Genomic DNA, 12,950 nt, shown 5'->3' on the forward strand with positions numbered 1-12,950 from the left:
CATTACTTTACTAGCATGTAAGATGAGTCAACAAAAGAGTCTAAAATGCAGTATTTGGATGCAGTCTCAAAAATGACAGGATGATCTCTGTTCGTTTCCAAGGCAAACCATTCAATATCATAGCAATTCAAGTCTATGCCCCTACCAGTAATGCTGAAGAAGCTAAAGTTGAACAGTTCTATGAAGACCTACAATACCTTTTAGAACTAACACCCAAAATAGATATCCTTTTCATTATAAGGGACTGGAATGCAAAATTAGGAAGTCAAGAAATGCCTGGAGTAACAGGCAAATTTGGCCTTAGAGTACAGAATGAAGCGGGGCAAAGGCTAATAGAGTTTTGCCAAGAGAATACACTGGTCATAGCAAACACCCTCTTCCAACAACACAAGAGAGGACTCTACACATGGACATCACCAGATGGTTAGTACCAAAATCACATTGATTATATTCTTTGCAGACAAAGAAGGAGAAGCTCTATACAGTCAGCAAAAACAAGACTAGGAGGTGACTATGGTTCAGATCATGAACTCCTTATTGCTAAATTCAGACTTAATTTGAAGAAAGTAGGGAAAACCACTGACCATTCTTGTGGTTTAGAGTTCATTAAACTTCTCAAAATTGTGGATTTCTACTTTGCATCAAATTTTGAAATTTTACTTGGGAAATTTTCTGTCCTGCCTTTGAGAACTGCCATTACATATAGTACATATATATTAGGCTGCTTGAAGTTGTACCACAGTTCGTGCATACTGTTTCTTTTTTAGTTGTTTTTCCTGTATGTTTCTTTTTGGCTAAATTCGGTTTCTATGCTTTAAATTTACCGATCTTTTCTTCTGCATTGTTGAATATGCCATTATTTCATTCAGTGTACTTTTTATTTTGTAAATTATAATTTTCATATCTAGAAGTTAAATTTTAGTCTTTTTTTATATCTTCTGTGTCCATACTTAACATGTTTCTCAACATATGCAAGACTGTTAAAATAGCTCTTTGACTAGCCTTGTCTATCTGGCTGGCTGGTGAGAATAGGCACCGTTCACAGGCCTTTGTGAGCCTGAGGAGCAGTAACTATTTAGGCAGTTACTTCCCTGGCCTCAGGCAATTTCCTCACAAAGATAAAACTGGTAAATACTCTACTGAATACTAAATGGGGACTCTGCAGATCTCAGGAGTTCTCCTTCTATGCAGTACTTTTCTTGCTAGTACTCGTCCTGCCTTGTTCTTGTATTCTTCACTCTTTCTTCTCAGCTTTGCTTGTTGAATTCCACTTGAGATTCCCCTTACAACACCACAGCCTGGGGTCTCTCTCAAGACTGTGACCTGAGGCAGCAGTAGTGCTCTCCTTACCTGTTCGCCATCTCTTAGGGATCACTGTCCATCATTGCCTCATGTCCAGCTATTGAAACAATTATATATTTTGTCTGGTTTTTAAAACCATTTAAGTGGTAGGTAAATCCAGTCCTCATTACTAGTGAGTCATTTTTAATTTTGATAAATAACTTGCTATAAATCTTCCCCTAAATTATACAAATGTACCCTCCACCAACATGGTGTCAAAGTGCCTATTTATATGCACGATTATCATAAGATATGATTCTTCTTCATTCATTTTTGCTAATCTGATAAGAAGAAAGAATTTCTTTATATTATAAATTTTCCTCTTTTTGAAATCAAGACAATCACTGATCAGGTTATCAGAATTACAGAGAAAATCTTTTAAAATATTATAAACACACAGAGTTTGTCATTGTTTTTCATATATAAACTATCCCCATTATGTTTCATTTGCCATTTTTAGATTTTTTGAAGTAAAATGAGAACCTAATGGCCCTAATTCATTGAAGTTCATATCCTTCTAGATTCTTATATTTTTACCTAGCCTTTTAGGTTAATTTCTTCCAGTTACAACCAATTACAGATCTTTTCGAAGCTCTTCACCTTTATCTAGTCTTTCTAAAGCATTCAAATAGCTTTCAGAGAGATAGAGCTTTTTCAGAATAGGTAAATACATAGAATAGGTAAATAAATTACATAATTACAGTAACAAGTACAGTTGGCATAAATGCATTGGGTAACAAACCTAATTTGCTCTTGGTAAACAGAATAAATAAGAGTCCAAAGGCCAACATATACTAACCTGCCAGCTTCGACAGTACTCAAAATCTGGATTTCACAGTGGAGAAAGAGCATGTGATTAATCCTACAGATTGGGTAGTAAGTCAGAGCTTCCACTGTTTTTTTTTTCCCCACTTGCATGTCATTAATTATTCATGAAGATGAGCACCTTTTTATATTTTTTGACTTCATATTTATTCAGTCAGTTGTCATTGTTTAACTCATGTTATTTTTCTAAGACGTTTGCCTGTTTCTTAATGAGTTGTAAGTGTTCTTTATTATGCACATTAGCCCATCCCTACATATGTGACAATGTTGTTTCCTGACTTTTCTTATAATATCTTTCATTATGCATAATTTTAAATTCTTATGAAGTAAATTTGTCAGTCTTTTTCTTCATGATATCTATTATGTATTGTTTCAAAAGATCTATTCCATACATTTTTACTTTTAAAAGTTATATAAGTCTAGGGTATTTCTCACTGACCCTTTGTCTATGTTTATTCCATGGAAAAAATAAGGATTTTTTTAAAAATAGTATATTTAATAATAAACCTTCTTTATACACAAATCTTTTTTATTCCCAGTTTTTAAAACTGAGCACTTTTATACATGCTTTCATTTTATAATGTGGGATTACATGAAATATTCTCTTGTTACCCAAGTTGGGCTAGATTTCCACTCTCTTAAATTACTAATTTGACTATCAATATCATTCTGCTTACATGTAAGATTAAACCTGTGCTTTCCTTCTTAGCTCTTATAAAATAAAGCAATAAAGCTAAAACAAAGACAGGTTTTGAGAAGAGTGAAGCATGAAAACTATATGAAACCTAAACACATACATGCTTGATAGGAAATCTAAGAATTGTGACAATATAACCCAAGGGCATTCACAAAACCCCATTAATATTAAGAATGATAATATATATTTTTTAATGTATTTACTAAAAACAACAACAATTTGGATATAAAGGTCAATATTTTAAATAAAAAAAAGTTTAAGACCACTGACAACTTTTCAGTTATTATTTTATATAAGATTCAGCATTTAACATCATCAATTCCTCATTCCTTTTTGAAACTTTCTTCTTTTGGCTCAGAGTCTTCTGGCTCCTTTTCCATCTCTCTGGCTCCTTCAGGTTTCCTCTATTAAAAAAAAAAAATTATCCTCAACCTGTACCTTAAATGTTCATGTTTCTTAAATGTTTTCCTGGGACTTTTCTTATTTGACACCATCTCCTGACCAACCTCGTCTACTCCTCTGACTTCCAATAATGTGATCTCAGTGCTAACGACTCACAGCATCTCCAGTCTTTCCCCGGGTTCCAAACCACACATCTGTCTATTTCCTAGGCATCCTGCTGTGCTCAGTACCAGCTCATCTAAAGGAGAACACATCGTCTTGCTGCATTTTCTCAGCTACCCAGTCCTCCTTCTAAACTTGTTCTTTCTGCTGAGTTGAGAGGTTCAAGCATTGACTCTCAAGAGTAGCCAGGGGCTGAGTGTGAATCCCAGTACCCTAATTACCTATACTTTACCACTCTCAACCTCAGCTTTCCTAGCTTTAAGCTGAAAATAATAGTCCTACTACTGAGTTGTTGTGAGAATGCAGTTCGATAATCATACAACACTTGCCCTGAAATAATAGCTTTCTCCTCTCTGAGTGGTAATTCACTCAGGTAGTTTAATACAAAATATGGACAGACTTTGAACCTTCTTTTTTCCTTACCTCTCATATTCATGCAGGCTTCAGGTCCTGTTAATGCTGCTCTTACACATGTCTGGAATCTACCTACACTTTCTCTCCCTACTCAGTGCCACCATGCTCTGATCCCTGTCACCATCATCTTTGTTAATACAGCTGACTCCTAATTAACCTCTCTGCCTCCATTCTTATCCACACCTAAGCCCAGTCTCTTCACAGCATCCAGGAGACCTTTCCAATATCTGTCCTGCTTGCCTATAGTATAAAGAACAAATCCCATAATTTATTCTGTAAGACCCTTTTGAAGCTGGTTTTATTTCCATGCCTACTTCAGATCTCATCACAGAAGCAGTGACTGCCATAACTGTTTTGCAAAATCTTTTTATAAGTTTATTATAAGAAATTTGAGAAATTAAAAAAGAAAAAATGTTTTAGAAGGAAATCAAGAAAGAAAAAAGCCCACAGTCCATCTATTGTTATTATTTTGGTTTTACTCGCTAATTTTTTAATGCATGTGTATACATAGCTGTCATCAAATTGAATATGTAGCTTTATTTATGAGGACTTTTTGTTTTGTTTTTTAAGAGCATGCATAAATACATGCTTGCTGTTCAAAAAAAAATACAAAGTAGCAATCCCCATTCATACATTATATCCCATCATTTCTCCCAAACTCCCTAGTCACATTCCCTTCCTTGTATCTGTGAGCAGAAACACATAGATATTCAACTTTTTTTCAGTAACATTGCATGAATCATTTTCTTATAACATTAAAGATATTTTTAAACAGAACTCCCTAATGGTCCAGTAGTTTGGATGCCATGCTTCCACTGCAGGGACATGGGTTCAATTCCTGGCCAGGGAACTAAGATCTCACATGCCACTGCATGGCAAAATATGTATTTTTTACTGGTGGCATAGTAATCATAATAGTAGTAACTACTATATGTTGAGAACTACTGTGGGCCTAGCACACAATTGCCAATCTTATATAATCCCATTTAACTGATGAGGGAACTATATGACCAATAAAATCCCTGTCAGTTCAGGCATTGCTGTGCCTCTTCTGTGGATACCTCAGTATATGAATATGTGACAGCCATTAACCAGTCTTCCCCCATCATTGGACATTGATGGTTTCTTATTTTTTAGTATTATAAATAATGTAGTTACTATTATCATGTTAATCTGTATCTGCATTTCAGACTATTTCCTAATGAAGTTTACTAAAAGTGAGTATGTTTGAAGTTTTTAACACATATTGACAATTGCCTTCCTGAAAGGTTATACCAGTTTACAAGGAGTCATTAATTGTAATGAGAGGAAAAGAAAGAGTGACACTTGGCAGAGGGAGGTAATATTTGAGCTGGTTATGCAAGATGAGTGGGACTTCGCCAACAGAAAGGCAGAATGGCAGAGCATTTCAGACAGGAAGGCACCAGGGCATGAGGAAGCCCTTGTGCCAAGAGAATTTGTCTGTTCCCCTACTTATTTGCTATCAGAAACCCTCATCATTTAATTCTTTAAGAGTTTTCAGGGAAGAGAATCAGAATAATCAAGGAGAAAGTTAAAATTCTAGTATACGATTCTGCCCTTTCATATATTTAGAAACCATTACAAATGAAGTTTTTTTGAAGTTCTGAAATGTTTGTGTAATTCTGGTTTTTTTCCTTTCCCCAAAGGATTTTCCCCCCTGAGGATTCAGTGTAAAATAAACATGCAACTTCTCTGGTCCTGCCTGTTTCCCTGAATTCAAAGGGGCAGGAACAGTGCATTTAACATTGGACCTAACGTGTATAGGGCTTCCCAGATGGCTCAGCAATAAAGAATTCACCTGCCAAGCAGGAGTCATGGGTTCAATTCCTGGGTTGGGAAGATACCCTGGAGAAGGAAATGGCAATTAATACTAGAGTGGTATTAATTGCCTAGGAATTCTTGCCTAGGAAATCCCTTGGACAGAGGAGTCTGGTGGGCTGCAGTTCATGGGGTCACAAAGAGTCAAACACAACTTAGCAACTAAACAACAACAAATGTGTATAGGAGTCATTACCAGCTGTCCAACTTATAGACAATACACAGAATGTCATCAGCTTCTTGTACTTGATATGATTTATATTCATTTAATTGATAAAATGGGTAAAAATAGCTAAAATCTATTTTTAAATGTGAGGTAGGTGCCAAACACTCAAGAGGCACATTCTCCAGTGAGCAAAGCTATAGCTGGATTTCAGCATTTATCCGAGTATGGTGTGTCTGAAGTTTCTTCTTTCTAGACTGGAGCAAGTGCTGCAAGCCAAGGGGATAAAAGTGACAGGGTAATGGAAAGGGTCAGAGGGATGTGAGCAGAAGCCAGCCATTCATGCCACCCAGACAAGGCAGTGGAGGTTTCCACTAGCCACTTCTGACACATGCTATCATCACAGGTAGAAATGAAATTTGGCCAGTAAGCCATTTCACATCATATTTTGAAGAAGGCAACTTGTAAGTTATAAATTAAGAAATGAAATATTTCCATAGTCAATCTACTGTTTAAGGAGTTTATAGACTAGGAATTCAGCCATCATAAAACCTAACTATTGACAGAATTAGAGAAACACAAGAGTTATTGGCTGTTTTCAAGTAAGTTTTGCCTTTCTGCTTTTGAAATAAATGATCAAAGAGATGATCTGCTGGACCAGATCTAATTGATAGCTATCATTAGCATTTTCTTACAAACACATTAGAATGATTTTAGACATAGCCCAATAAAACTGCTGTAGCCAGTCTCCCAGTCGTCTCTTCCCTCTGAAGGGAGTCAAAAGTGGAAGTGTTCTTTATTGCCTTAAAGGGACCCAAAGAGTACTTTCCTTTTAAGGTTCTTGCAAGCTATTGCTTAGATAATGTTTGTATTAATATATAAAATTTTTAATACTATGCCAGTACCTCCTAATGATAGAAGTAGGAGGAAGAGTTGTTATTTTTGTTTTATTATTATTGTGGTTATTATTTTTACTAGATTATCTCACAGCCTTGACTTTTATTCCTGACTTGCTAATCTCTCCCCAGTCCTGACAAAGGAAGATGTAAGACTGGAAGACAGTGTCTTAAATTCCATTTATCTGCCTATCAGATACATAGAAAACGTGAAATGCGCCACTGAGCCAAGTGTGCAGGTCTCTCCTGTTTGGAAACTGTTGTGCAGTTAGGACATCATTCATAAAGTGATGAACTTTATCCTAAGGGGAAATATATTCACAGCAACTTAATTCCTATAAATGTCTGCATTAAGACAGTAAAAATGACTGAGATCCTTACCAAAAGGTCTTACCAACTAAAAGTGAAGTCGCTCAGTCGTGTCCGACTCTTTGCGACCCCATGGGCTGTAGCCTACCAGGCTCCACTGTCCCATGGGATTTTCCAGGCAATAGTCCTGGAGTGGATTGCCATTTCCTTCTCCAGGGGATCTTCCCAACCCAGGGATCGAACCTGGGTCTCCCGCATTGTAGACAGACGCTTTACCGTCTGAGCCACCAGGGAAGTCCATACCAACTAAAAAGTTTTAATCAAATGCTAGTGGAAGCCTCTGAGAAAGCAAGCCCTCAGTCTGTAACTTTTCTCTTCAGCAATACTGCATCCACCTCCTGATTTCTTTCAATATTTGCAGCTTAAAACACAAAGTCACCTTGTTCAGAATGTCATTATTTGGCCTCTTCTTAAACAGCCTTAGGTTTCAGAATCAAAGCCATCTTTTTTTCTTTTTTCTTCCTAGTTCTTACCTTCAGGTTCCTTCTCCAATAGCATGCCCTTTCTTGCATATTTGTATAGAAGAAATATTTTTTAAATAGCGTATTAAAAATTATAAAGTTACGTTATTTACTTAAAATGCTTGCATAACTTATTTAAATGTTTTTAAATAGCCAAAACAATTGGTTATAAAAATAGCTTGCATTCTTCTAATTATAAAATAAATACCATGGGAATGCAATATACAGCATGGTAACAATAGAAAGTTGCTAAGAAAATAGATCTTAAGAGTTCTTATCACAAGAAAAAACAATTTGTAACTATGTGTGGTGAAAGTGAAAGTTGCTCAGTCGTGTCTGTCTCTTTGCAACCCCATGGACTGTGTAGCCTGCCAGGCTTCTCTGTCCATGGAATTCTCCAGGCCAGAATACTGGAATTCCCTTCTCTAGGAGATCTTCCCAACCCAGGCATTGAACCCAGGTCTTCCAGATTGCATGTGGATTCTTTAACAATTGAGCCACCAGGGAAGTCCAATTATGTGTGGTGGTAATAGACTTATTATATACCGATATTAAATCATTATGTTCTACACCTGAAACTAACATAAATGTTATGTCATTTATATCTCAAAAACAAAAACTTGCATTTAGGGTTGGTTTTGCATTGCTACTACAATTGCCATGGTAAATGAAAAATGAATTTTTATTTCTACTACTGATGGAGGTGATTTCTATTGTATATATTGACTGTATAGCTCTGTCCTGGAAAACAAATTCATGTAATATGGTATTCTTCAATAAAACTTTCTCTATTTCTTGGATTCCTAGTTCTCTTCATCTTTATTGTGATTAAGGCTTTTCTGTCCCCTTAACTGGGCTTCCCAGGTGGCTCAGTGGTAAAGAATCTGCAGACGGTACAGGAGGCTCAGGTTCAGTCCCTGGGTCCGGAAGATCCCCTGGAGGGGGAAATGGCAACCCACTCTAGTATTCTTGCCTAGAAAATCCCTTGGACAGAGGACCCTGGTGGGCTACAGTCCCACGGGGTCCCAAAAGAGTTAGACATGACTGACTAAACAGCAACCACATCCACTTAACTATCATTTATTCAGCCTTTATCACTTAACTGTGCCCTTCAGTTTTTTTCCTAGGTTTCAGTCTTAACTTCGCAGATTTATCCTGAGCCCCTGATGAGAGTTACTGCCTTAGAGCTGGGGGTGTGTTGTACACTGGAGTGTCAGGTTGCGCCACACATTAACTGGTGGTAGTTATCAGCAAATTCAGTGAACTTCATCTGTTCATTCATATTACATTGAATATCTTTCTATCAAATAACAATGAATAAGTATCTGAAATATGCATCTACTTCCCAGGTTTATCAGCTTCATGGCATCCCCAAGCTTCTACAGCTGCTAAAAGTTCAGAATGAAGATATCCAGCGAGCCGTGTGTGGAGCCTTGAGAAACTTGGTGTTTGAAGATAATGACAATAAATTGGAGGTAGCTGAACTCAGTGGAGTGCCTCGGCTGCTCCAGGTGTTAAAGCAAACCAGAGACTTGGAGACTAAGAAGCAAATAACAGGTAATACTTACTATTAACAGGGGTAGCATAGTGCACCCCAGCCAAATGTGTTTGAATTAAAAATTCTATGCACCTTTCATCACCTGGACCCCTGTCAATACCAGCTTCCTAACTTCCCTGTCCCTTGACCTCCTAAAAAGAAAACATGACTAGATATGTTTTTCAGTTCTCCATTTCATATTTCTATTTAAATACTGATTTGGAAAAATAAATATCTCTTTTCTGTGTGTGGATTAGAAAACTAAAATAATCAGAAATAAAGTAATGCTTTTAATAATTCTCGAAGCATGGAGAAACATGGCTTAATTTTGTTTAAAGGAATAGTGCATATGATAGAAAATAACTCATTGAAAATGATTCATCAGCTCTCTGCTGAAGCTCCCTGAACTCATAACAAAGAATGTAAGAAACCATTACTGAGTATAATCATTAGTAGTATTATCTTGGGGAAACTTTTAAGTATCTTCAGTGTCGTAGGTAGTAGAAATTTTTAATTTATTCTCACAAAAACCTTAGTTTTGAGGTATTTTGAGGTATTGAGTACTAAATCTCAGTTTTACAGATGAAGAAGTTAAGTCCAAAGAAGATAACCCTTTTTAATATATAAAAGTTTTTCTTAGTGATATAGTTGACAGTGTTCATACTTATCTAAAAGAGGTGCTCCATAAATATTGTTTAAATTGAACTGAATATCTGTTGCACTTCGGCTATCTTTTATTATACAACAGTTGTCTTTTTTCCTCTGAAAATGTTGTCATTATATCTTCTCTACCCATTTGTATCTCAAAATATCACATTTTTCTATCTTGATATAGTTTAATTTTATAAAACTACATGAAGCTTTGTAAATGTATAAAACTGTATGGAGAGTTGCAGCATACTACCCTCCTGCCAGCACGCTGTCATGTCCTAGGAGAGATTTCCTTGCATATCCATAACTTACATTGAAGTACCTCAGAAATTAAGTCATCTCACTTATTCATTCATTCAGCCAACATTTAGAGAGCAGCCTTCAAGTGTCAAGCAAGGCACATCACAGACTAGAGAGGTTGTGAATTTTATTTTCCATCTACTAAAGCATGAGCAATTATACAATGGTTGGCCGTAAAAAAAACACACACACATACACACACACACACACACACACACAAAAACAAACCTCACGTTTAGAACCTAACATTTTCTTCGTTAAACTACAGTAGTGAACACAAAAGAGAATCAGATACATATACAGTCAGAAAGGACTTCATGAAGGAGATATGTCTCGCTGTGGACCTTAAAAGAGGTATAGACTTTGGACTAGTGTTTTGAAAGAGAATGAAAGTTATTCCCAGCATAGTGAAAATCGCTAGTAGAGCAAAGAAGCTGCTGTTCATCTAGAGGAATCTTCAGTAATAAAGTGATCAAGGTTAGGGTACATGATAGCCAGAAAACTTAGGAGGAAGTGTTTGTAAAGGAAATAATCTGTTGTTTGTGAACTTCCTCTTCTTTTGTGTAGGAAGAAGGAAACTAAGAACAGAGAATATTCTGTGGTATTCATGCAATAGATATCATTCAGTCTTCTTTAGATAATCTACAGAGCTGAGAAATGGAATTTGTGCAATTCTCAGAGTTTCTAGTATAAGCCAAACATCCCTACCAGCAAGTGCTCGTTACATATTCATTTAACTGAGTTGATACTTGAATGTTTGATACAAACCCTACTAAATAACAGGCTTCCCTGGTGGCTCAGTTGGTAAAGAATCTGCCTGCAATGCAGGAGACCTGGGGTCGGACCCTGAGTCAGGAAGATCTCCTGGAGAAGGGAATGGCAACCCACTCCAGTGTTCTTGCCTGGAGAATTCCATGGACAGAGAAGCCTGGTGAGATACTCTCCATGGGGTCCCAAAGAGTCGGACATGACTGAGTGAGTCACACTGCTAAATAACTTCCTTTAGCTCTATTAACAGAAGCACTAAATAAGTGCTTTGTGGGCCTCAAAAATAGTTATCTTAATTTAGACATGTTTATATCTTTGTTTAGAAACATAAAGTGAGTAGCCATATATATGAATCTTATCTGTTTTGTAAACATCTTTTTTTTTTAAATTGAGCCTCTATCATGGGCTCAGTCATATCTGACTGTTTGGGATCCCATGGACTATAGCTTAGCAGATTCCTCTGTCCGTAGAATTCTCCAGGCAATACTGGAGTGGGTAGCCATTCCATTTGTCAAGGGAATCATTCCCAAACCAGGGATCAAACCCAAGTCTCCAGCATTATAGGCAGATTCCTTAACATCTATGCCTAGCCATAACCTTGAACTTTCCATTTTTTACCTCTGTTCTTCCTGACAGCTCCATAAGGTATGGTATTATTGACTGTTTACATATGACTAGTGTAAGACTCAGGGGGTTACATGAGTTGCCCAACGTTGCACAGCTAGGAAAACAACAAAGCCTAGATGTGAGTCCAGTATTATCTGAGTGTTTTGCTGTATCAAAGTGTCCAAAGTTGCTCCCTTTGGCAGCAATTGACTATTTCCTGGAGTTTGCTCAAAATCATCTCCATTGAGTCGGTGATGCCATCCAACCATCTGATCCTCTGTTGCCCCCTTCTCCTCTTGCCTTCAATCTTTCTCAGCATCAGAATCTTTTCCAATGAGTCAGCTCTTCGCATCAGGTACTGGAGCTTCAGTTTTAACGTCAGTCCTTCCAGTGAATATTCAGGGTTGATTTCCTTTAGGATTGACTAGTTTGATCTCCTTGCTGTCCAAGGGACTCTCAAGAGTCTTCTCCAGTCCTACAGGTAGAAAGTATCAATTCTTCAGCACACAAACTTCTTTATGGTCCAACTGTCAAATCCCTACATGACTACTGGAAGAACCATAGCTTTGACTTTGTCAGCAAAGTGATGTCTCTGCTTTTCAATATGCTGTCTAGGTTTGTCACAGCTTTTCTTCCAAGGAGTGAGTGTCTTTTAATTTCATGGCTGCAGTCACAATCCACAGTGATTTTGGAGCCCATGAAAATAAGTCTGTCACTGTTTCCTTTTTGTCCCCATCTATTTGCCATGAATTGATGGGACCAGATGCCATGATCTTAGTTATCTGAATGTTGAGTTTTAAGCCAACTTTTTCACTCTCTTTCACCTTCATCAAGAGGCCCTTGAGTTCCTCTTCACTTTCTACCATTAGGGTGGTGTCATCTGCATATCTGAGGTTATTGATATTTTCCCCAGCAGTCTTGATTCCAGTTTGTCATTCTTCCAGCCTGGCATTTTACATGATGTACTCCACATAGAATTTAAATAAGCAGGGTGACCATATACAGCCTTGACATACTCCTTTCCCAATTTGGAACCAGTCCATTATTCCATGTTCAGTTCTAACTGTTGCTTCTTTGCTGGGAGCCAGCGTGAGGAATCCCACCCGTGGCAATGGTCATGAGGAAGGAAGCCAGACAAAACACAAAGGCATGATCTAGCTTCAGGTGTTCCCTCTGAGTTTTCCTGAATATCTACCCCCAAAAAACCAGAGTCTGCCTGCACACCACCACTTTTTTCTGGAAAGAGTTAACTCAGGGCTTCAGTTAACAGTCTCCTGCCAAAGGAGTGTCTCAGCTCAAACCCCTCTGATGGCTCTCTAACTTGCCTGACAGTTAGAGACTTTTACAATTTGTGGATTGTTTACAGCCCCCCAACCACAAGAGGCACAAAGCTTAAAGCATCTTAAGATACAGAGCCTTTTCTAAGAGCTAAAAATCATATTGGTGACAGGTTTTCACTGTTGACTCAATGACTGCTGCCAGGCCTCCATATTCTTTATCTTTTAGGCACCTGAAGGAT

General features: G+C 37.4%; 1 protein-coding gene across 1 annotated transcript in view; it reads left to right on the top strand.

Annotated features, from left to right (window-relative positions):
- The window catches only part of PKP2 (plakophilin 2), a 97,109-nt gene that overhangs the window by 40,551 nt on the left and 43,608 nt on the right, over positions 1 to 12,950 (top strand). The window contains exon 5 of the mRNA XM_012175044.5: positions 8,919 to 9,126. Coding sequence (XP_012030434.1) covers positions 8,919 to 9,126 — 208 coding nt within the window. The remainder of the gene's footprint in view (positions 1 to 8,918; positions 9,127 to 12,950) is intronic.

Source organism: Ovis aries, chromosome 3, assembly GCF_016772045.2.
Source record: "Ovis aries strain OAR_USU_Benz2616 breed Rambouillet chromosome 3, ARS-UI_Ramb_v3.0, whole genome shotgun sequence".
NCBI lineage: Eukaryota > Metazoa > Chordata > Mammalia > Artiodactyla > Bovidae > Ovis > Ovis aries.